General features: G+C 53.0%; 1 protein-coding gene across 1 annotated transcript; it reads left to right on the forward strand.

Moving 5' to 3' along the window:
* Positions 1-5,866: 5,866 nt before the first annotated feature.
* On the forward strand, positions 5,867-24,957 carry MYOZ2 (myozenin 2). Its single transcript, XM_090288746.1, has 6 exons — positions 5,867-6,029; positions 6,495-6,583; positions 17,378-17,547; positions 19,771-19,900; positions 21,752-21,935; positions 24,525-24,957. Exons 2-6 carry the CDS (start codon positions 6,508-6,510, stop codon positions 24,757-24,759), a joined length of 795 nt encoding a protein of 264 aa, XP_090144872.1. The 5' UTR covers positions 5,867-6,029; positions 6,495-6,507; the 3' UTR covers positions 24,760-24,957.
* The last annotated feature ends 726 nt before the right edge of the window (positions 24,958-25,683 follow it).

Here is a 25,683-nt window from a genome sequence, read left to right on the forward strand (position 1 = left end):
TACATGTGTGAGAACAATGCCACACACACAGACACATGCACACATGCGTAGACATGCACACACACAGGAACACAGTGCAGACACACACAGGCACATGCACACACATGCAGACACCCATGCACATACAGAAACACATGCACACATGCAGACACATGCACACACAAGGAACATGAGAGCAAGGGACACGCTCCTACGCGTTTTGACATGTGTGTGCATGTGGGCACACGTGTGCTCACGCGAGCACACACGTGCACCCGCAGCGTCATTTCCCCCGGCGCCCGAGCTCTCCCCGCTTCGGTCCCCGCGGGCAGGTCACAGTGTGCCCTCGCCAGCCACGCCCGCCGCCACAACTGTTCTGTTCGGCTGTTTCCTCCTCGGTGAGAAGGTCGCTCTAACCCCTCCAGCGACCTGCTGCTTGCCGAGCCCAATGGCCGTTCCTGCTATGTCACCTCTGTGGCTGGGGCGGACGGGACAGGGCCTAGAACTCTCTGTTCTCCGGACTCCGCCCTCCTGGCTCTTCCCGACCCCTCGTGCGTGTTCTCCTCCGGCCGGTCGTGCGCCCACCGCCCCACGAGCCCCTCCTGAGCTGGACGTTGGCCTCTGAGAAGGGGCTGCCAAGGGGTGGCAGGTGAGGGAGGAGCCGGCAGACGGCACGGGGACGCGGGGCCTAGTGGGTGGGGGTTTGCGTGGTGGGCGGCGGTCAGAACGGCAGAGGTAGTCACTCGACCCAGACGGCGGTACGGATGCCGGGGGCTGACACGCCGGGAGACCTCCCACGTGGGCCATGTGCTTGTCACGGCCGTGGGCGCCGCGTGGCTCACTTCCCATGCTTGGCTCCTGGGCCCTCCCGCCCTGGCCCACGCGGGCTGCACTCACATGTATGAACGCCCGGGCACCTTTCTCCGCGAAGGAAGCACCCCGCTTTTTCTGTCTGACCCGCGGCATGGGACAGCCCCTCTGTCCCACCTGAGAGGGGGACCCACCGCTATTATCACAGCTGACCTCACACACCTTAACCATCCCCCTGGCCCAGGTGCGCGCCGAAGGGAAGCTGTAGGACGATGCACTGGTAACGGCGGGCGCTCACTGCCTGCGTCCTGCGTGCCCCACGCTGCGACGAGCCCCGCGCGCCACAGCCCACGACACCGTGCGTGTCCTATTTTACAGTCACGCTGTGACATACAGACTTGGGCCTGGGAGACGTGGCTGAAAATCGAATTCTGTCCCTAAACTTTGTGACGCTACATTTAAAAAAACAAAAACCTGTGTGTTCTCCGTAATGGACTTTTAGTTAAATTTGTCCGTAGAAGCAGGATTCATTGTCGTGTCAAGAAAACTGTCCAAGGAGCTGCTTCGGCCGACTATAGGAAAAGTACAGGCTGGCTGGGACTGGGAGCGGAAATGTGACCACGCTCTAGACCCACGCTGGGATTGCGCAAGCAGGGAAAACATGATTTGCAGGTTTTCTTTGGCAACTTGCTTCTTAACCCTCCTGCATATGAAACGCTATTTCCTTCCAAGTCCCCAGCCCCGTTCCGTTAGCTTCTGTCCTTGGTGAGCTGGTCCCGGGCTGTTTGCCTCTGCTCTCTCCCTGGTTTACCTCAAGGCTTAATTTAGGCATCTGGGAGGAAGCGCTTGAGCAAGAGAAACGCATTTGCAGGGGAGACACCTGGGCCCTGCGTTTCCAGGGACAGGGTGTGTTTGTGTGGCAGGCGCCCGGCCCGCACAGCCCACGGCCGTGTTTCCAGCTGTTTATGTTCCGCGGTTGCTAACTTCGGTGTTTGCACAGCTGAGGGGAGGGAAGGCACCCTGAGGACGCAGCCCAGCAGGAGCTCTGGAAGTGTGCAAGCCAGAGAGATATGAGCTGGAAGAGGGCCGCCCGCGCCACGAGGACCAGGGCCACAGCCACAGAAGCCGAGCTGGGGTGCCGAGCTCCAAGGCCACGGCCGAGAACAGCGTGGGGGGCGGCCCTCGATGGTGCCCAGCTCAGCTCTGCCTCTTCCCTCCAGTCGGGAGGGAGCCACGCCCGGGCGCTCAGGCTGCCGGACGGCCGAGGCCTCTGCACAAGGCAGGGCGCGTACAAAGGCCTGCGGGCCAGACAGAGCCGGGGTGTGGGTCCGTCTCAGTGCCTCTCAGGTTAGGTGAGAGGGGACCGCGTCTCTCACTCAGAGCCTCCGCATCCTCACGCCACACAGGGCGACACCCGGCCGCACACACTGCGGGGGCTTCGCAGCTCTCCGCCCCCTGCTCTGGGTGCCTCGGCCTTCACTGCGCAGACTCATCCATCTGCCCTGCGCTTCCCCCCGGGTGGGTGGCGTGGTTGCTGCAGCCCGGCTGACCACTGACCTGCCCCTGGACGGCCCGCTGGGGAGGCCGGTTGTAAGCAGCCAGCCACCAGAGCGACGGGCTGACCCACCAGCTGTGCAGGAGGACGCAGGGTCGCTCCGCACGGCCCAGGCGCCCGCGCCCACGGACAGCTCAGCGGGGCGGTGTGTGTCCCCCAGTTCCTTCCTCCCACGCTCAGACCGTGTCTGAGGCCCGGCAGCAGCCCGGCCTGGGTGTGGGGTGCAGCGGTCAGCTCACTGGCCCTGGTGGGCTGTGTGCCCCCCTCTCAGGCAGTCGGTCCCACATCCTGCCCGCCCCCCACCCGGCCCTGACCTTAGCTGCCCACAGCCACTGAGCAGAGGCTGAAAACGGGATGAAGAGGAACAGAATCAAAAACAAGTGCTCAGTGTGGACACCTTGTCCAGTGCGTGCTGGTGGAATAAGGTTGCTTTCACGGGCACCCACGCGTGGCTCTCTGCCAGGTGGCACGGTTCCCCTTGTTTAAACTTGTCCTCCTTGCGCAGGTGGGAAGCAGACACACAGCAGCTTCTGTGGCCTGGGGGCAGGGGGCGGGGGTTGGCTGCAGGGGTTGTCCTCACCGGCCCCCCAGGGCGCGCGGTCCTGCGTGAGAGGCCCCTGCTCTTGCCTAAGAGAAAGACGGCACGAACTACTCTAACACACTTAGGGCCTTGAGGGGAACACAAAGTACTCCTCTGCTTAATGCGGGGTGAGGAGGGGGCCTCCAGGACAAGAGTGACTGGCAGGACCAGACAAGCGCAGGAGCCGAGATCCTGGAGGTTAGCGGGGTCCCCGTCCGCTGTACGGACTGGGTGGGGGCAGTCCTGGGCCTTGGGGACCAGAGGGCGGGGGCTGCGGACAAAGGCAGGTGGTAAACAATGTGACACATCTGGGGGGAGTCTGATCTGGAGTAGCCCTCTGTGCGGGTGACGTGGAACCACATTACCTGTGACGCGGTGAACAGTGGAAATGCCTCGGCTTCGCGGCGGACCGCGGAGCGCGCCCGCTAACACCGTGAACATTCCTGCTAACGCTGAGCTGGGTCCTGGAGCCCGCGGACGGCGGACGCTGGAAACTACGAGGCGGGCTGTGTTCTTTCTTTTTCTCCAGAACAAACAGTAATCAGAAACCAGAAGGCCATCAGAGACACACATAAAGGAGCTTAAAAAATAAGGCAAAACCGTTTTAATTGAAAAACAAGCCAAGACAAGTAAGTTGGTATATTTTTAAAAACACTTAAAATATCTCCTTTTGTTTTGGAAACACACGAGCACTTGACCCTGTCCCACTGAGAAGACACGAAGTTGGAAACTTCTGAAGGTGACCAGGTAGGCAAACTGGGCTTTTCTGAACAGATTTGTAACTTTTTACCGAGTAATTCAGTTGATTATGCTAAGGTTCTAAATCCTGTCATATTTCAAGAATAATAATAATAAACAATAGTGTTACACTCTTATTAAGCATCAGGAATGTCTAAAAGCATTACGTGTAAAATGCCATGACACTCTGTGGAGGGAACCATGACCTCCGCTTCACGCGTGGGAAGCCCGAGGCTCTCGGAGACCAGGTTAAGCGCACACGACAGCCCCTGCCGACGCCGGAGCGCAAAGACCAGACGGGGCTTACGAGGGAATTAGGATTCGCTGGCTCTGCCACCACGGCTTCCCCTCGGAAGCCAATTGGTATCTTCCCCGCGGACGCTGGCTTGGAAGCGATGGCGGCAGGCCAGCTGAGACCCGGCCTCTGTCCCCTGGAGCTCCCGGCCTGCGACCGGGCACCGAGACGTCCGGCCCGTGTTGGACTCTCACAGAACAGCTCTCTCCTCAGCGGCCAGCATCTCCTCAGATTCGAGGGGCCCCGGCTACCCCCAAGGAGCTGACGTCACCGGAAGGGAATGCCCAGCTCGTGCCAACCTGCCGGTGCCATCGTCAGCTCGCCTGCGTCACACGCGTTCAGTGCCACCAGAGGGACTAGGGGCGACTCTCGCTGCTGAGGACGTGGGCACAGCCCACGCCCGTATGGAGGCCGCGTGTCAGCAGGAAAGCAGATGCCAGGCAGGCGGATGGATGGACGACTGGACAGACAGACAGACGGGCGACAGATGAAGTAACGTGGCTACGCTCTCGCGGCAGAAACAGAGCGCTGGCTCCCAATAAGCACCTGCCCTCTTTGGGGAGTCGGCCTCTGGATTTTAGCCGGCGCACGGCCGCGCAGAATAGTCAACGCTGCCCACCTTTCTGGAGCCGCCTGGGACTCTCTGCCTAAGTCCTGGCCGCGGGCTGTGAGAGGACGAACGAGGTCTGCGCAGCGTCAGCCTGGGACCCGAGGCAGAGACGCTGCCTGGCTCATGCCTTCCGTCCCCTGCCCGCTGAAGACAAACGCGCCGCCCAGCGCCGGAGCGGCCGCCGGGTCCGGGGGGCTGCCTTCCAGGGACCGTGGAGCGAAAGTCGGCAGGGGACTGAGCCCCTGACGGAACCCCCATCACACCAACACGAGGTGACTCCCCCCGAACTGGGCTTCGGTGGGAAAACAGCTGCCCCGTCTTACAGCGTCTGCGTTGGGGGCGTTCCCTGTCACCCATTTGACTTCAGTCGGTTCGGTGGCCGCGTAGGAGAGAAGCTGTTTTGTGTGAGGCTGACATGGGTCACATGTCTTGGTGCCTGGTCAGAGGACAGAGAACTCAAGGGGGTAGGGGGTAGGTTTCGGCGGCCCTACTGCCATCGCCTCTGAGCCAGTGTTTGTGCTGAGGGTGTTCGTTAGGTTCCAAGCCGACAAGATACACAAACATAAAGAAACGGGAAGCGGAGTAAGGGGCGAGGGCGGCACCCTGCGGCATTTCAGACAGGACGCGTGGGGAAGGGCCCGCGAGACCCTTGAGTCTTGCATGCGTGACAGAGCCACTGGGGTGGGGACGGGCCCAGAAGCCGGAGTGTGGTCCCTGTCCCGGGACCCGCAGGAGGCGGCGCGGCTGCCCTCCCCAGGGCGGGGACCCCGGCTGCAGGGCCGGCAGAGATGGCCGCCGTGTGTGCCCGGCCCTGCAGGCCTCTTCGACGAGCCTGGCCCGGCGGGCGTCTAAGCTTTTATCAGACAGCTCGTGGCTCAGCACCTGACGTCCACTTCAGAATGCTCCCCGCTTCACCGGACGGGTGTGACCCATCCTTCTGAGCCCAGCCGTGGGCCGTGGTGCCGGCCACTCCCCATCGCTTGCCTTCTCCTTGCAACCCCGTCCATGCGTCACCCACGCCTCCGTTTTCATTGTTAGTCATCTGCCACCCTGTCCTTACTCGTGCGCATTGACCATCTCAGTTAAGATGTAGCACGAGAGCTACCTCCTGAAAAGGTCTCCAAGTCCCCTTTGGCTACCGTCTCGTCCAACAGACGACGCTCCACAAAATGCTCCGTATGCTCAGCCGTCTCACCACGCAGAAACGCGATGGAGAGAACCTACCCTCCTCTGTCCCTCTCTTTGGCCAGGAAGATATGAGTAGCTGAAGTATTTGGTGCTATATATAGTCGGTTGATGTCAGCTGCATGCCAGTCTCTTCAGAAAGGCTCAGCCCCCAGCCGGAGTCAGAGCGAGGGGCCATGCCATCTGAGGCTCAGGGATAAAGTCCACCAGGCCCCAGAGGCACCCCGACTCCACGGCCAGTCTCTCCTCCGACCTCGGGGCGCGGTGTGCGAGCAAGGTGGGTGTCTTGTCCCCCTAAAGGGTTTTCTCCCTCCCTCGTGCGGGACGGTTCAGGGTTGTGACTCATAAATGGGCATTCTTTGCTTCAAAGGACAGCTGTCGAGGCCAGTTTTAAAATGTCACCACCAAAGCACTGTGGTTTCCGCGGGCGTCCTTTCTCCGCCCTCACCGGGTGCTGGAAGTGGTGTGCGGGCGCCCTGGGATGCTGGTGCCGGTGAAGGCCAGCGAGCAAACACTGACGGAGGGAAGCGGGCTGGAGAAGAGCGTGGGGTGTGTGGGGGCAGCTCTCACACTGTCTCCCGGGCCGGCGACCGGGCTGCCAGGGCACAGACGGGACTCAGCCCCGGCCGCCGCGAGGCCGCCTGTCTAAGATCATGGGTTCTGCCTCAGACAAAGAGCAAAGATGCTCTCTTCCAAAAGGACGGGTTCTTCATGTGGCTTCAACACGGTTTATTTCTCACAGGGGACAAAGAGAGATGCTGTCACACAGCGCCATGGTGAAGCAGAGGAAGCAGCAAGCGTCGGCCGTTGTGAAGGAAGTTCATGGACATGGTACCATAAAACCCCGGGTGGCATGGATGCAGCTCCGCACTCACGCACGCCCTCCCTGACGTTAGCGTCTTGGGCTGCGGTCCTTTGCATTCCTGGTCCTCTGTCACAGCAGCCTGGAGCGCCGGGGGGTGGAGCAGCCCGGGGTGGCTAATCTCTTTGTAGTCCTTTCTCATCTGGAAGCTATTTTCAGATGAACAACTGCTCCGCCTGACAGCTGATGTGCATTCTGTGAGCTGGCCTTCCACGTCACGGGGCAGTATCGCCCTCCGTCCTTCTTCTTCTCCTTCTTCTGGGCAGGTCTCATATTTGTCTTCATGGTCCGTCCCAGATGACAAACCTTGACCTGTTTCCCCTTATATTACATAAGCCATTTAAAAGATGTTCTAGCATCCTTTTTATTTTCCAACAAAAGATGTTAAGTTGGAATTCATGTTCATTGTCAATGTCCTTAATCCTGAAACCAGTCATCATATTTAGTAATTAATCTACCAAGATATTTTGTGTGAAAATCTGCTTTAATTTATAATTTCTAGGAAAATATAAAGTTCTTGTAGTCTTAAAGCCTGTGATTCCAAAAAAGTGTTTCAGTATAAATTAGACGGAAGGGAATATTCCACTCTCTCCTTTGCTTTAGGTTCCAGCAAAAACCCCGGAGAGCATTGCGTTTTATGTTGCACGTCGGTCGCTGTGAGGGAAATCCAGCTTTGTTCATGAGCCAAGGAGAGCATCAGTGCGCAAGGAGAGCGAGTGGGCTGTCCGGGTCCCTTTAAGGACTGATTTGAGCCCCTCCAGAGATATCTGGGCAGTTTTCGGGGTGCCCCTGTGGTCCCCTCCTCCTTGGACAAGGACTGTAACCTTCCACCTGAGCAATATTGAGACCTAGAAGCATGAGACCCGGAGGGGGCGGCCGGGGAGCGGGCGGGCAGTGTTTTCAGCTCTCGTCCCCTAATGAGGGCGGAACGGAGCCGGCGCAGGCTGGTGTGAGATGCGCCCCAGATGGGGCCGTTCAACGGAAAGGGGCCTGCGGCTAAGTTTTCTGTTTTTGGCAAAACAGCGTCGGCACACTGGGCTCGGCCAGGTCCGTATTTCATGATGTCCCACGAGCTTGGCATGAAGTGAGACTAATTCTGAGTAAGGGTTCAGAACTGAAATCGATCCAAAGTCTCAAAATGCGCGCTTCTTTACCACGTATCGTTTCTTTGCATTGGCGGCTTCAGGTCGTTCACTTGAAATTATTTTTACAGTTTTCTCGCTCAATGTGGCAAAAGCAGATGATCGCCTGAGCTTGAGACTGGATTCTTTACCTTAAAACTCGACCTGAGGCGAGTGACCGCTCTCTCACTGCACCATAACCATGAATCCATCGGCCCACTGCACGTGTGGCCGGTTTGAATCGTATGTTGGGCATTACCCTGCTAGTCCAGGCACAGACCTACGAGGACGAGAATACCTTTTTTTTTTTTTTATATATAGCATAACTTTTGTGATTACGAGATATAAAAAATACAATTCTATCTCATGGGGGAAGAAGCCTCTCAACACGACAGTCTTGGCTCCAGCGGGTCCCGGCCGTGTGAAGTCCCCGGCAGCCCCCCTCCCGGTCACGGGAGAGTCCCGGCCCTGTGAGCGGGGTCACACGCTGCCTCTGGATGCAAGCTATCCAGACAGCGCCGGGGTCCTCGCAGACCTCCCACCTCGCCTGCCGTAAAAGAGCTGCAGCGCCTCCTGAAGCGGCTTAAGTGGGCCCTTCCCGTGGCCTCTGGGCCTCCTGGGGAACTGCAGTGTCTGCACGTGGCCTGACGTCTGCAGGTCGGGAGCGCAGGGGGGCGCCGTGTTTCGAAGGGCGCAGGAGTGGGGGCCGGGCGGCAGAGAAACCTCTCCGGGCACTTGCCCGGCGGTGAGCACCGGGACGACTGATGGGAAAGCACGTGGCGGCTTCCGTTCAGTCTGAATTCAGTTCAAACGGAGACGAACTCAGTCACGGGGGGACGGGATCGTCCTTCGTAAAAATGAAGAGAGAAGAATGTTTTCAAGGCCCTTCTTCCCTGGTGCATCAGGAATGGTTTGTGATATTAAAACTAATTTTTTTTTATATTCCTTTTGAAAAAAATTCTCCTGGAAGAGAAAGGGCTGTGTTACTAAGATGGACGAACAAGCCCTCTTCTAACCACGAGGGGAGTTCAGTCCAGTCCTTGCTGGGGGCAGACCGCAGCCGGTGAGCCTTTGAGATCCATCAGTGCAAAAAGGTAAAAATAAAAAAAAAACTGGGAGTCTTACCTCCGAACACTCATCCCGTCTGCAGGAGAAATGAGCTCAGTGTATTACTGAGAAGTCCTGTCCGCGTGGACTAAACCACACGAGACGGGGTACACTTGGTGAAAACGTGAGCTCCCAGCCTCTGCTGCCTGCACCCCACGTTGTGACTCTCCTGGACCCAGTATGTCTGCAGTCCAGTTGTGTCCCACGTGCTGACGCAGCTCGTTCTCTGACTCTGTGTTCCACTCGATGGGGCCACGGGCCCACGAGGGACATCAGTGTGGCCAAGTGGCTCCCCAATAACAAAGGCAAGGATGATACTGACGTACGTTGCAAGAACCCTTTGAAAAGTCCAGAGTGTGACATCTTGATTTTCAGGTGGGAGATTATGTGAGGACCCTTTTACTTTTCCCGTGTGAGATACCCAGTCAATCAAGTCACATCCATCAAAATAAGGGCACTGGAAGGCCTTCGGTACCACAGATCAAAGTTGGGGGGCAGGAAAAAGAACCTGATGCTTTAGTGTGCACGTTGGTTAGTTTTCTTTGGTTTAGTTTCTCCTAATCCTAAAACATAAGACATTTTATCTTGAAAATTGGTGTGCAGGAATCCCTGGGAACTCAGAGGTGTTCCGAGCGTGACTTCAACAGCTGACGCCGCAGCGAGGCCCTCGGAGAAGCGGCAGCAGAGAGCCAGGCTGAGTTCTAGTTTACAGCCGAGCTGAAGTGACGGTGTACATGGTGGCCACACCGTCCCATCGTCCTAGTGCCTTTGGGTCTTGTTCGCACTCACACGCTCTAGGTGTACGTCCTGTGAACAGCACTCGGTGATTCTGTTTGTGGGGTTCAGTACATTGGGGATCTCATTTCTTTTCTTTTCCTTCCTTTTTAAGTATATTTTATTGAAAAAGCTGTTATAGTTGTCCTAATTACTTTCCCTTTGCCCTAACCCTTCCCTCCAGCGATCCCCACATCCTTAGTTCATGTCTATGGGTCGTGCATGTATGTTCTTTGGCTTCACCCTTTCCTATGTTATTCTTAACATCCCCCCTGTCTATTTTGTACCAACTGATTATGCTTCTTAGTCCCTGCACCATTTCCCCATTTCTCCCCTTCCCCCTCCCCCTCCCAGCTGATAACCCTCAAAATGATCCCCATATCTATGATTCTGTTCCCGTTCTGCTTGTTTGCTTAGTTTTTTTTTAAATTCAGTTGTTGATAGTTGTAAGCTTGTTGCCATTTTGCTGTTCATAGTTTCTATCATCTTCTTTTTCTTAATAAGTCCCTTTAACATTTCATACAATAAGGGCTTGGTGATGATGAACTCCTTCAGCTTTACCTTGTCTGGGAAGCACTTTATCTGCCCTCCCATTATAGATGATAGCTTTGTTGGATAGAGGAATCTTGGTTGTAGGTCCTTGCATTTCATCACCTTGAATACTTCTTGCCAGTCCTTCTTGCCTGCAAAGTTTCTTTTGAGAAATCAACTGATAGTCTCATAGGCACCCCTTTGTAGGTAACTATCTGCTTTCCTCTTGCTGCTTTTAAGATTCTCTCTTTATCTTTCACCTTTGGCCTTTTAATTATGATGTGTCTTGGTGTGGTCCTCTTTGAGTCTAGCTTGTTTGGGACTCTCTGCTTCCTGGACTTGTATGTCTATTTGCTTTGCTAAATTTGGGAAGTTTTTCTTCATTATTTTTTCACATAAGCTTTCGATTTCTTACTCTTCCTCTTCTCCTTCTGGCACCCCTATGATTCAGATGTTGGCACACTTACAGTTGTCCCGGAGTTCCCTAAGCCTCTCCTCATTTTTTTCCCCAGTTCTTATTTCTTCTTTCTTTTCCAGGTGAATGTTTATTCCTTTCTTTTGTTCCAAATTGTTGATTTGAATCCCAGCTTCCTTCCAATCACTGTTGGCTCCCTGTATATTTTTCTTTATTTCACTTTGTATAACCTTCACTTCTTCCTTTATTTTGTAGCCACACTCAATCATTTCTCTGAGCTTCCTGATTACCAGTGTTTTGAACTCTGCATCTGATAGATTGCTCATCTGCATTTTATTTAGCTCTTCTTCTGGAGTTTTGATTTTTTTCTTTCATTTGGGCCATGTCTCTTTGCCTCCTCAATTTTCCAGTTTCCCTGTGTTTGTTTCTGTGTATTGGGTGGAGCTGCTTTGACTCCATGTCCTGGTGTGTGGCCTAACGTGGGAGGTGACCTGTGGGGTCCAGCAGCACAGCCTTTCCTGTTACCCAGGCTGGTACTCAAGGTGCGCCCTTCCTGTGGGCCGAGTACGCACTCCTCTTGTAGTTGAGCCTTGATTGCTGTTGGCAGGTCAATGGGAGGGATTCACCCAGGGCAGTCAGCTACAAGATCTGGCTGTGACCACTTAGCACCAACCTCTGCCCTCAGTGGAGGATCAGCTGTGTCGGGGAATGGGTGGTGGAACTCGGACGTGGTCTGTAGCTTCCCACTGGGTGCACTGACCCTGGGGTTTCCTGGGGGGTGCAGCCAAGGTCAGCCCCCACCTGTGTTTTGCCTGGGGCCCCTGCCTGAGCTATAAAGCAATCTGAGCTGGCTGCTACTTGTGTTGGGCTTGGAGATTCCCAGGTGAAGCCAAGCTGTGAATCTAGGCTGGTTGCTGCTAGTGTGGGCCTGGGGCTACTTAGTAAGAAATATAGGGGCTGGGGGCTCACAGAGACAGGCTGTTGCTTGTTTGGGAGGATTTAGGGAGTTGTGAAGCAAGAACCAAGGCCAGCCATTCATATGGAAAAACAGCTTGGGTGGGCCTGTAAGTTGGGTGCGGCAGCATCTCTGGGGATCTCCAAGGCAGGTCAAACAGTGTCAGCCAGGTCGATGGAGTCTCAGATATGGCACAAGCCTGCCTGCTCTGGGAGTGAGGGTTTAGAAAAGGGACAATGGCCTCTGCTCCCCTTGATGCCAGACACTTCAGGGTCTCCCTGTGTGCCACTGGTGCCTTTCAAGCTGCTGCCCTGGTGCTGGGGCTCAGAGGGAGTGAGTCTGAGCAGGTGAGTCCATGTGTGGGTTCTTCAAGAGGAACTGCTTGGGGCTCCAGCAGTTTCTTCCACCGAGTCAGTCCCCGCTGGTTTTTGCAGCCAGAAGGTGTGGGGACTTACCTTCCTGGCACTGGAACCTGGGCTGGGGGCCTGGTGTGGGGCTGGGACTCCTCACTCCCGAGTTATCCCTCTCAAATTTTTATCCACCACACGTGGATGTGGGACCAGCCCGATCCACACCTGTGCCCCGCCTACCTGTCTGGGTGGGTGTGGTTTCTTTAACTCCGTAGTTGTCAGACTTCCTTCCGTTCAGCTTGATTTCTGACCGTTCTGGCTGATGATTGTTCTAAATTTTTGTTGTAATTTTGATATGGTTGTGTGAAGAGGTGAGAAATGTCTGCCTACACTGCCATCTTGACCAGATCTAGAAACATTTCCTAAATGTTTCTAGATTTATGCAGTCATCAAGTGATAATATTTAAATTAACAGTAAATTTTGAGACCTTTATAAGATAGTCTTAGAACTCAAATCAAGGCTAATAGATGTAAAATAGAAGAATAAAAAGTCCCAGATAGATTTTAATATCAACTTTTTCATAGAGAGGAAATCATGAATACACTTTTTACCAACTGCAGTCTTTCCGGACACTGTTCAGAATCACGGTCTGTGCTGTTGCCGTTCATGTGGCCCATTGCACTGTGTTACAGTGTGCGCGTCACGGCTTAGTCTGGGACCCACGCAGGCAGACCGTCCATCCTGGGCCGTCCCGTGCAGCTGCCGGGCAAATCCACAGGACCCCTGACGGCCGGTCGGTTTCAGGGCCCCCCTCTGGGGGTTCTCCGGACTTGGAGCTGCCTGGGAAACAGTTCTGAACGATTGCTTGTCTTACTACAGTTACCTGTCAGTGGGTATCTTCACAAAGTGGGAAGCGAATTCACTGACCTCCCTAAACAGGTAACTTGGGCAGGATCAGCATCGCCAGTAAAAAACACAGGGCGGCTGGGCCACACAGAAATCTGTGCTGACTCGGTTTCCAAGGGCTCACCTCTGAAAGAAGAAGGGTTCCGTCTGGAGGAACTTAAGCCCGGTGTGCGCTCGTCAGAGGCCACAGGAAGGGAGGGCTGAGGAGGCAGCTGGTGGCTTTGTCAGTGGGGACGGCTCTTCTCCCGTGAAAGGTGCATTTCCCCCCGGCTCCCGGCACTCAGAGCAGTGTGGCTCCCGAGTGGGAAAAGCAGAAGGAACATGCCCTGAAAGATCAGGACCTGTGAACTTTTTCATATCAGATTTCGAATCTCAATTAACTACAAAAATATCGTATATTTGAGGACACTGCTGAGAAAGAATATTGGTAAGAATTATTTAATCTTTCTAGTAGATTAAAAACTCTGTTTTTTGTGTATGTGGAAATTAATCTGATTATGGTCAAGACCCTAAAGTTTTATGTTGATATCCTTTTATAATTAAATATTTATTGAAAGATAATCACTGATTTCCTTCAAAGAGTGGCAAAATACAAGGTCTATGAAATGATTAGAGAATAAACGGGAAAATCTGGATCAGCATCCATGCCATCAGCAGGAAAGTATGCCCAGCAATATTATTTTCAATAGATGACCTAATGCCACAAAGACAATCTTCTAACCCTTGAGGCCAGGGATGTGTGTCCCAAGCAAGTTATATCATCAATCAGGCATCCCGCTCACACGCACGGCTGAGACCCTGCGCAGGGGTTGCCGGGAAGGGCAGGGAACAGCTGACCTTGGACTCCGTGTGCCCCACTGACAGCCTTCTTCCCTGGGAGAGGGGAAGGAGGGAGAGTGCCTGTCCACTGGAGTCTCATCTCACAGGCAGGCTGGACTCCTGCTCTGGCCACATCACAGATTTACCCATTGGAAGGGATGGACGGAAACCTTGGAGAATTTATGTATTTGTTGTTTGTGCAAAGTACATCGGCCACATATGCCTGTGTCTGACAGTGAGCTAGTAAATGTGTAACTGCTGGTTCTTGTAGGGGCAGGGGCATGCCTTGGTTTGCTGGGTTTGCTAATTTCTGTGGTGCCAATGCTCCCACCATGGCCAATGTCATGCTGGCATCAAGGGCTCACTGCAAGCAGACTTGGGAAGACATGTGCTGCATTACGGCCTTGTATAGTTTCCACCAAACACATACATTAGATATAAAAAAAAATCAAGAGCACAGATAATAGCAAAAAGGTGGTAAAGGATTTAGAGAGTGGTCCTTTTTGAGTATTCATTGCTGTGTTTTTCATATGATTCACCGAATTATAAGCTTTATATGATTTAATTTTAATAATGGTTTTATTTGCGGAGTGAATTCTGGCTCGCAGAATTCCTGGAAATGTGTCAGCGGAGGCTGGTGAGCACGTAGCCTTGACAGACTGGCTTCTTTCCCTCAGTACTGTACGTCTAAAGATCATTCGTGCCTTTTCATGGCCTGAAGCTGCTCCTTAAAAAATATTTTTTATTTATTTTTAGAGAGAGGAGAAGGGAGGGAGAAATAGAGGGGGAGAAACACTGGTGGGCAAGAGACACGTCGATCAGCTGCCTCTCACGTGCCCTGAGCTGGGGACCTGGCCACCAACCCAGGCATGTGCCCTGACTGGGAATTGAACAGGTGACTTTTTGAGCCACAGGCCAGTACTTAATCCACAGAGCCACGCCAGCCAGGGCTTGATAGCTCTTGATTAAACTTTGTATTTTAGCATAATTATAGTCTCACGTGCAAACCTAAGGAAAACCACAGAGCTATCCCATGGGCCTTTCCCGGGGCCCCCGATGGTTGCATCTTGGGAATGACAGACAGTTCAATACCCCAAGCAGAATGGCACCACTGAGCCAGCCACAAGAGCCCACCTCTCCGTCCTCTGCTCCCCATGTGCGCAGCCGTGTTTGCGCCTTGTAAGAAGGCTCTGCATGTGGAGTCGTACAGAGTATGATGCGTGGGGGTTGATGGGTCTCCCCCAGGGCGGCTCTGCAGAGGTGTACCCAGGCGTCGCGTGTTTCCGTAGCCCGTTCCTTTTTGTCGCTACGGGTCAGGGTACAGATGAGCCAGGGTTGTTCCCTACCGGCTCCCCGGCGTACAGCGGCCTTCTTTCTGGTGCTTTATTATTATGAAGGTTAAAGCAGCTGTGAGCATCTGCAGGTAGGTTCTGGTGGGCACCGAGTGTCCGTCCACTGGGGTAAGTGCCCAGTAGTGCCGGGGGCTCTGCGTTCCGTTGGAAACCGAACCTACCGAGTTGTTTTCCAGAGTGGACGGCCCGCTCCCCGTCCCAGCGGCAGCGCGGGAGGGGCCGCTCCCCCACACCCTGCCCGGCCCCAGGCCTGGCGCGCCTTCTCACCGCGGCCCCTCTGGCCCGTGCGGTTTTAATTTTACTATGAGTAACCATCTGACTGCCTTTTCCTAGCTTAGCTGTCCTCTGCACACCCTTTTCGGGGACATGTCTCCGCGCCTTTTGTCCGCCAGCTCTAACTGGGTGGTTGGCCTTCCTTCCCGGCGAGTCCTCATACACCCCAGCCTCTTGTCCCCTGTGCGCTCTGCGGGTGCTGCTCCTTCCTCTGTGGCTCGTCTCTCATCCTCTTAATGGAATCTTTCTCAGAGTGAGTTTTTAATTTTGAGAAAGTCTGGCTGATGAGCTCATTCTTTAGTGGATTGTGCTTTTGGTGTGCACGCTAACACACCGCCCAGCCAGCCCTGCATCCCAAGGGCACGGTCGCGGGACGTTTCGCCTTCAGCTGTCCGATGGATGGTGGATGGTTACTGACGCATTTTTTGATATTGAACCGGCCTCCTGCCCCTGAGGTGCCCCGCTTGCTCATGGTGTGGAATTATCTCTGAATTCTGTTTGCTAATATTTTCTCATGCTTCTCCGTGCCTGGGGGCCGTTGTTCTGTGGCTTTTTCTGTGTCCTCCTTGTTTAATTATGGAGTCAGGGTTTGTTGGTTTAACAATGAACTGGGACCTGCTCCCTCTTCTTCCACTTTCAGGCAGAGGTTACGTGGTGTGAATTCTCCCTTCAGGGGAAGAATTCTCCAGTGCAGCCTCGAGCTCTGAGGGTTACTTTCCTGAGACATTGTGAGTGGACACACCCACCAGCCTTGTAGGGACAGAAGTAATTAAATAAACTGCTTCACGTTGGTCGAGATGGGGTACTTGGTACTTTTCAAGGAATTGGTCCACTTTCTCCAAGTTTCCAAATTTACATGAACTGATGAGGAGCGCTGTTTGTAGTAACGACTTATTATCCGTTTGCTGCCGGCGGTGTCTGCGGTGACCGTCTGCCTGGTTCCTGAAGTGGGTCACCGGTGTTTCTATATCTTTCCTGTGTTGGCGTAACTAGAGAATTGTCAGCCTTATCGATCTCTTCAAAGACCAGCTCCACGTGTACCTGACCTTCTCCCCCGTCCCTCTGTTCTCAGTCCTGCTCTCGCCTCAGCTGTGCGCCCCTCCTGCGCCCTCCGGGTCTCTCCAGCCCTTCCCTTGCCACGTTTTTGAGGTAGAAGCTGAGCTCATCAGTCTGAGGCTCTTCCTCTGTCCCTACCATGCGGGTTTGGTGCGATGGCCGTTCCCTCACCGTGTGGACAGCGTCCTGAGCATTGGGATGCGCTCGCTTCTCGTTCCTATTCAGCTCACAGAATGTTGACTTTCCCCACGGCCCCCGCTTTGACCTGTCGGTTCTTCAGAAGCGTGTTGTTCGGGTTCTGGGTGTTTGGGGGTTTCCTCTCATCTCTCTGGTTTCTGGCGTGGCTCCTCTGCGTTTAATCGTGGGAGGACAAAGGGTGAGACACGACGGGGTCCAATCCCCAGGACACGTGAGGCGGGGCCGAGGGGCGGTCCTTCGGCGCGGGAATCCAGAGACAGCAGGCGTAGCCGCGAACAGACTTGGGAGAAGGGGGTCCCGCAGGGGCCCCTGCACTGCATTTGGGAGGATCCGTTCCTTCCACACTCACCACCCGCCTTCAGCAAGCTGGGATCCCGGGGGCGGGACGCAGAGTGACCAGTGTTTTGGCAGAAGCGGGGGTGGCATGGGTGAAAGAGGGGCATCCCAGTGACGGGACAGCTCGGGCCGATGCACAGAAGTGTGGGAGCCACCCTGAGCTCGTAAGGAGAGCTCTAAGCAGGGCGGTTTGAAAACTCACCGAGGGTGGAAAGACTCACTTCTGCCTCTGGTAATGGCAGCTGACGGCCGCTCACTCTGTGTGCCCAGCACCGTGCGAAGCGCTCTGCGTGAAGCATCTTAGTCAATCCTCACGTCAGCCCAGCAGGGTAGGTCTTACTCCTCGGAGCCCCGCTGCAGAGATGAGGATGCTGGGGTTTAGGAGAAACGCGTGACGTGTCTGTGATCACGGGGTTAGAAAGCAGTGAAGCCGGGATTCAGCCCAGGCCAGCGCGGCGCGGGGCCCAGACCGGCCGGCACGCCAGCCCAGAGCAGGCAGCACATGGTGGGATTCAGGAAAGCGGCTCAAATGCTCACCTCAGTGTCCTCACGCGTGTGTCGTTTTCCAGACATAAATGGCATGGACCTGGGCAAAAAGGTTAGCGTCCCCAGAGACATCATGCTGGAAGAACTGTCCCATCTCAGTAACCGCGGCGCCCGGCTCTTTAAGATGCGGCAGAGACGCTCTGACAAATACACATTTGAAAATGTCCAGGACGAGTCGAAAGCGCAGATCAACGTAGGTATCCTCGGTCGTGTGGTATCTGACTACACGGGCAGCCTTTCTAAAGTTGTGTGTCTTACCAGGTTCCCAAAGCAGTATTCCTCGTATTCTCCGCTGGTCCTGTTAGAGGCTGTGTGTGTGTGTGTGTGTGTGTGTGGGTGTGTGTGTGTGGGTGTGTGGGTGTGAGTGTGAACGAATTGTTTCGGTGGGTCAGTGAAAGAAATGTCATGTATAATTGAGAACCTTTTAGTTCAACAGGGACACTGGGAGCTGGCACCCCTGCCCCCACACTGCGTTCTGCTAGGTGCAGGGAAGGGCGGGGAGGGCCACTGCGCAGGACCACGGTCTTATCACCACCAGGTAGACATTTGGGCGGGAAACACGCCAGGGCACAGGGCGCTCCGCGGGCGTGCAGGAGCGTGTCACTGTCTGGGGGCGCCCTGGCCCTGACACGGGCCTGGGACCGCAGCTGCCCGCGGCCTGCAGAGCTGCAGCTCCACATGGTGGGGGAGGGGGTCTGCTGCTGTCGACCACGAAACTAGGAGGACAGAGCTCTTCAGACAAAAGCGTCCCTAAATGGAAAGCTATTCACAGGCAAACAAACTCCCTTCCTAGTGATCAATGTCATTTGCTCAAATATGAAGTATCATTTTAAAAATGAAAAATACAGGTGCAGTTTTGAGCTAACTCTGCCGCTCAGAACCTGGCCCGTCGCAGCCACACGGACCGTCTGCGGCCTAAACAGTAACAACGGGAACTGTGCCTTCTTAAACCAGGTGCGGCCCCACTGCTCGCCGCGCGGGCCGTTCTCGGAGCGCTGGGCCGTGAGTGAGTCAGCTTCACACACGAAAAGGCCAAAACGGAAATCAGTGAAGAAAATAAGCCTCCGGGGAAAACAGAACAGAAGTGTGGTTCGTGATAATTAAGATTCTCTTCTATAAATCACTGCAAAAGGATATTTAGCAAAACAATCTACATTTTACAGTTAAGACTACCTACGTATTTAGTAACAAGGGACTTTTTAAAATCCCTAGAAATTTGAAACTGTATTGGGAAAAAGGAAAGTATACTATAAAAAGTAATTCTGAAATAAGACCAAACTAAATATACTGGAATTCTGAATATGTGTTCATTTTGTTCAAAGAGTAACTTTTACGATGTGTTTGGCACAAATTATAGAACACCTCAGGTGAGGTCCTTAATTTAGAGCCTTTAATTATGGTATTTGGATTTTAGAGGGGGAAAAATAGTCTTTTATCCGCACATTCCTATAATGTTACAAACTAAAATGCAAACCTGTACTTCACTATATCCCCTTATAAGTAAAGAGAGAAATAAAAGGCATTAAAAGTATTTTCTGCCCATCTCACAGGAAATAGTCAGAGTTGGTCTTTATTTGCTATGCTCTTTACTAAGTTTTTCTTTCTAAATTTAAAAGCTAATTTGTCTTTATATACTTCTTACATGTTGTAGATTGGCTTTAAAAAACACATATTTCCTATATAGAAGTAAAACAATGGTTTATTATAGAGCTAAGGCCTGTACCTCTGAGGACATAACCTATTATGACGTCTATTTTCTCTGTTAAAATGCCAACGGGCTGTTTTTGAACTGCTTTGTTATGGCCATTGAATAAATTGTAAGTTATAATAATACACAAGTTCACCTAAAATGAAAAACATCTTTCAAGCATTTCTTTTTCTAGAAATCCCAAGCCATTCCTTCCATAAGTCGATGCCACTTAAAGAACATGTTTTCCGTCACACGTGACTAATGTTCAAAATTAAAAAACTTTAAAACAAGACATGTTAAGGAATTTAATTCCATCCAACTGTCAGTGAACTAGGAATGGGACCAGGACTGAGCTCTGTGTGTGACTGTACGCCCTGTCCTGGATTCGGGGAGGGGTCAGAACTGAGCAGACTCACCCGACGGGGGTGCTGTCACTGGGACGGTAAGTAACTGCTGCAAAGCCTGGACCCAGAACCTGGCGCACAGTGGGGCTCGGTGCACCGTCACGAAGAGATTGTCATCGCGAAACAGATCTCAGATGGGTTTCAGGGAAATTTCTTGCTCAACCGCCCAACCAGTGACCGTGTACACGACCAAGGTCCCATGAAACGTGGCGTGTCCTTGTGTCTAAGCCCTACCCGTGTGAGTGGGGCACGTGTGACGGCCCCTGTTGGTGTGTCCAATACTGCTGCGCCTTCAGCTGGGTTTACTTTTAATCCAACACAGTACAGCCTCGCCATGCAGAACGGGAAGATGGAGAGCAGCCCCGTGGGGGGCGGTTCCCAGCAAGCCCCGTTCACGCCGCCCAACACCCCGGATCCAAGGAGCCCCCCGAACCCGGAAAACATTGCACCAGGTAATACACCGCCGGACAAATAGAACAATACGGTCGCTGTGCCTTTAAATATCTGACTCAAGTCACTTTGATTTTTTAGTAAATGGTATCAAAGGGACACGGTTTGTCCCCTCCCACGCAGTGTGCGCAGGAGGAGGTTTGTAGCAGTGAGTACACAAAACAGAGTTCATTTGTGTATGACCGTTGGTTAAATACTGTATTTTCTTTATGAACGACTTTGGCCTCTTTTTGCCCACCCGTAACTGTTTGTGGGTAAACTCAGTCAGAGTTAAAACTCAGACGTACGGGCGGCGTGTGAGACAGTGACAGCCGGTCTTCTGTTCTTTCAGGTGGGCCACTTACTGGTTGGCATCACCTGTTCTGTTAAAAATTAAGTCCTTTGTAATCATGTTGAAACTTTAGGTGTATAAAATGGTTAAGTTTATGACGTGCTATGACATATATTTGTCTTAATTTCACAATAACCCCACCACGTGTTTATTATGACCTGAATTTTACAAAATAAGAAACAGAGGTTACAAACGGCTGTGTGTCACTATTGACCGATGAAGAATTAAGTCCGGGTCTGGGACCAAATGAAGACGCACTGGGAAAAATGCACAAAAACAAAACAATTATGTCAGGGCACTGGGATTTTAAGAAATGTTTGAAAATATAAAATTTAGGAATGTCGAGGGTCCGAATGCCTGACCTCTGGTCAGCTGTGGGGAGGAGCAGGAAGTGAAGGGGGCCGTGGCGGGAGTGGGGGTCTGCATCTGCGGGCCGCGCACAGGACGGACACGGGGCGGGCAGCGGCTCGCCTCGGTGTGGGGGGCGGGGGCGGGAATGGCCACCCAGTGGCGCTCGTCTCAAGCTGGGGCTTCGCTCGGAGCTGGCAGGTGACAAGAACTGCAGAGGGCGACCCCAAGGAGCACATGGAACAAGTCAGGGAGGGGGGCAGAGGGAACAACAAGCTAAACCAAGAAATCTGAGGGGGTCCTGTCGGGGGCCAGGGGACGGTCAGGCTGGTGGACATGTGTGTCATGCCGAGTGGTTTGGACTTGTGTCCTGGGGACGTGAGTGACATGGTCAAGTTTTCCAGTCGCCAGGGCACTGGGGCAGCGGCGCTGGGGGGCGGGAGGCGCTGGGAGTTAAGGATGAGTGTGAGGATGGTGAGCACGGGGCTGTGCCTTGGGGACTGGGCCCGTGTCACCCGACGCATGTGGAAACGGTCTGCAGTGATGCCAGGAGTCTGGGTGACCTTCAGCAGCACTTACAGAAAATGCCCGGCTGTGTGAGGAGGCAGGCCAGACGCAGAAGGTAGGAGAGAGATCTTCAGGGGCAAAGCGAACAGGGGCGCACACATCAGGGACGGAGGGGACCGGGTCTGACGATGGCAGCGGAGGTAAACCATGCCACCAGCCTACAGACCACTTAGCACGTGAAGACCCACGAGACCCGAATATCACCCCTGCCAAGTCACCTCCAAGACAAGGGATACTTTGTATTCACTGCTACTTCCCGGGAGCCCAGACCACAGTAGCCAATCCATATATATTCTCAAATTAATTCATTGGTTGTGACATCTAAAAGTTTGTGTCAGTTAACGGAAGGGACCCAAGTTTTAAAAATTAAATGAATAGTTACACTGAACAAATATATACTAAGATAGAGGTTTCTTTTAAAAATTCCTTTAAAGGGACTTACACGCATCTAATACTTTCAGATTTCTCCTTTCTGAGAAGTCATAAAAAGGGTGCATTCTTCATAAATTTACTTTGCATGAGAAATTAAACATGGTAAAATGCCAGGTGGAGTTTCATGACTCTCGGGCGCCCTGTGTTTACTTATTCTTGCTGTGTTTTTCCAAAGGCTATGCGGGGCCACTGAAGGAAATTCCTCCCGAGAAGTTCAACACCACCGCTGTTCCCAAGTACTACCAGTCGCCCTGGGAGCAGGCCATCGGCAGCGACCCGGAGCTGTTGGAGGCCTTATACCCGAAGCTGTGCAAGCCCGAAGGGAGGGTGGAGCTGCCCGATTACAGGAGCTTTAACAGGTAACACAGCGAGCCTGGCTGACACGGCCGGCATGCCCTGCCCCGGTCTGTGTATCATGGTACACAGGGCTGAACCCTCTGCTAGGAAGCCCCCGAGCCTGGGGTGTGCGAGGAGGAGGGGTTGAAACAGTGCAAGGTTTTAGCTGGGAACGCTGAAGCGCTATCCCCGGAATCCAGGAAAACGAGTGTAAATCAGTGGTCACGAAAATAAGTGCTTGTGCCTGTCACGGCCACCGCAGCTTGCATCGTGGCCCCTCCTTTAAATCACACTGCTGGTCACGGACAAACAGACAAACGTAGATCCTCTCTGCGGGAAAGAGGATACTGCTCAGAGACTCGGGTTTTCGCCACCACGTTCATCAGTCAGGTGAAAATTGCCAGGCACACTGCGGGGCTAAAAATGAAGATGAAAATAATAAGCAAAAGACACGGACGTGCAGAAGATCCCACTGCTGGCATAGGAGACACTTTGAACTAATTGTGAGAAGAGATGGCAAGAGGGAGAATTCTGGCGGACTGGGGATTGTTTTTGAAAGGCGTCAAACGGAAAGTCTACACAAATCAGAAACACAGCAACTGAGGTTAAGTCAAAGTATTAAGTCGCTGGGTCCATACAGCATTTACCGGAAATGTGAAGGACAGAGAAAAGCTAAAATACGCCCAGGGAAGGTCATCAGTACAGCCGGTGCTGGGGGGTCACAGGAAGCAAACCGTCCAGCGTCTTCAGTACATACGCAACCCCACTCTGGTCAAGCTAAATATACAAGGAAGCATCTATTCACGGTGAATCCTAGTGAAACAGGCCCCTGACTTACCCCACAGACAACCGAGTGTCAAATCATGTTAGGTCAGACCCAGGTCTGAAGAGTTTTTGTAGGGATGACAAGGGTTCCTGGTTGTCTTTGGTTCCAAGTCTTTCAGCGGAAATTTTGGCTTCTCTATCTTTGACTAAAACTTGAAACTGTTTTCAGAGACCTTCACTACCCTACAAGCAGCCTCACTTTGAATGTTGAACATTTCTGTTAATGGGCTCTATTTACTTTGTGTGCTGAGAGCAATAAACTTTCAAACAAACAGGATGCAGCCTCCATGGAGCCAAAGAAAAAAACGCCCTGCTTTTCAAAGAGCAAGCCTTCCCTGGGTGGGAGGCAGGAGGCCGATGACCGGTGAGGGGGCGGAAGGGACTGTTTTCATTCACAGGAGAAGAAAATGACCCACAAACTGGGAGGGAAAACAACGCAGAATCGGACAAAAAGGGGAAAAGTATAAACACTTAATACTGAACCCAGACACTGGATCTGAGGGGCCGAGGAACATTTCTTCTTTGATTTAGGGAAGAAAAAAAAATAAATTGGTAAAATTCATTTCTGGAATTCATAAACATGAAATTAATGGACCAGATTCAGCCTAAATCTAGATGTGAAGTCCAGGTTTTTACTTGTCCATGGAATCAGATTAAAGTCATAAAGACTCTTCAATTCATCACATCAGATGAGCACATGTGGGACTGACTCTGAGTCAGATGGTGGCATCATGTAGGTGACAGCAACACGGTTTGATGTCATCCAGACACAGCCCAAGGGGTTGACATTCCCAAACACACCGCCTTTAGGAGGCGGCCTCCGAAGGCCCCGTACTCACTGAGGAGGACCCCATGAGGGTGTGCTGTAGGGCGACCAGGGGGGCCGCGGGCCTGGGTTCAAACCCTGGTTCCACAGCGTCATAGGTGGGAGACTGAGCAAAGCATCTGACGGACCTGTGCCTCAGTTTCTTCCGTGGCATAGGGACACTAGCAGGACCGACTCACGAGGTCGTGAGGATGGAAGGAGACCGCCCTGTAAAGTCTCAGCACTCAGAGTGTGGGCCACAGACCAGCCGGGCGGCTCGTGGGACCTGGCCAGACACGCCGCCTCTCCGGACGCGCCCGGGACTAAATGAGCACCAGCACCTTCCTGGGCCCGGGTGACTCCCGCGCCCAGGCAGTCTGAGCAGCCCTGCGCACGGTGGCTGATGCAGGGCGCCCAGGCGCTGATGGCTAGCTTCCATCGTTATCCACGCCTGCCGGAGTTCGATAATCATAGAGCGCTGAGTGGTGATCAAGTTCTTGGGTAAACGCGAAGGCTAAGGACCGCCAACGTCCTCTCCTGAGCCCTGAGAGGCTGACAGCAGACAGCCGGTGCCGCAGGAACGTGGCTCGGGACGGGCTGTGGCCGGGAGAGGTGTCGGGAGGCTGAGCCTTACAGGCCGCAGGTGGCGAGGAGGCGGGGAGGAAGCATCTTGTGCAGGGAAACCGGGTGAGCAAAGGCCCACAGGCCGGGATGCTCGTGATGGTCTCCAGGGACAGGGCGTAGGCCAGTTTTGTTCCCACCCAGAGCACACGCAGAGAGCTTCACAGCAGTTTGTGACCGGTGTCTGTCGTCACAAAGGCACAGTCCCTCAGTGGAGGTACTCGTCTCAGAGGTCAAAAATGCAAGGCCATGCAGAGAACAGGGCGTAACATGCTTATAAAATGATGAATCAAGTCGGTTTCTACTTTCCAGTAAATAAACTTGACAGTGAATTTATTCTTTTTCTTTTCATTTCCCACAGAGTTGCCACCCCATTTGGAGGTTTTGAAAAAGCATCCAAAATGGTTAAATTCAAGGTTCCAGATTTTGAGCTACTCCTTCTAACCGATTCCAGGTTCATGGCCTTTGAAAACCCTCTTTCCGGCCGACGGTCCTTTAACAGGACTCCCAAGGGGTGGCTATCGGAGAACATCCCCATCGTGATCACGACCGAGCCCGCTGAGGACACTGCCGTGCCAGAGTCGGAAGACCTATGAAAGGGAGGGTGTTCATGCCCCCGAAACCTCTGACCCTGGACCTCGCTGCCCCATTATTCTGCTTCCTGGCAAAGCTACCCACACTCTTCATCAGCAGCAGTAATTTAATAGAAAGTTAGCCATGTTCCTTGTATGGCATTTAATTTCAGCCTCAGATCAAATAGTAATAAACAACTCATAACCTTGTTTTAAAACCTCTCCCCTCCCTTGCCTCGATGCTTCCTTTTGTTCTCACCTGGTCCAGACCACCTGGCCTTTTCACTGAGAAGGTTCAGAGCACACAGAGCAGAAGCTTCCATCCTGGCTCCTTCCCCGTGACCTGGTCCTGAATGGGCTTTTCCCATGGAATCTAGAATCAAAACACAACCAAGATATTTAGACTCATTCCATTTTATTTAAGGCGTGGAAGTTATGGACGATGAAAAGGGTGGGGTTGGGTTCTTCTTCCTGGTCACCATGATCCAGCAGCATGTCTGGTGGAAGAATTTTTATGAGCCACTCTTACAGATTCCATAGGGCTTTGTCTTTTTCCGCGTGCTTTGAATCACAGGGCAATTATTCCAGACACTCTCCAGAGTTCAGCTGGATTGTTACACGCACCTCACATTCGGGCAGAGAGACAGAGACGGTGACTCAAGGACCAGCCAGCTTCCTCGTTCAGGACACGGGACCAGGAGTGCGGACGGCAGAGGAAGGAAAAGGCCTCGTAGCAATGCCGCTTATTGACAAGAATCTGCACCTAGGGTTGGAATTGGTGACTGTCTTATTCCCCCTCTAGACTCCTAAGTAGAGTAAAATTCAGCCTTAAACGATTTTATTACATCTAGACAAACAAACAAACAAACAAATAAACAAACCCCTCCATTGTCTTAGTTGGGCAGATGCACCTATAAGCCGAGGTATTTCAGACTCACCCTCCAAGGG

This window comes from Furipterus horrens, unplaced genomic scaffold, assembly GCF_987537825.1.
Source record: "Furipterus horrens unplaced genomic scaffold, mFurHor1.1.pri manual_scaffold_10, whole genome shotgun sequence".
Lineage (NCBI taxonomy): Eukaryota > Metazoa > Chordata > Mammalia > Chiroptera > Furipteridae > Furipterus > Furipterus horrens.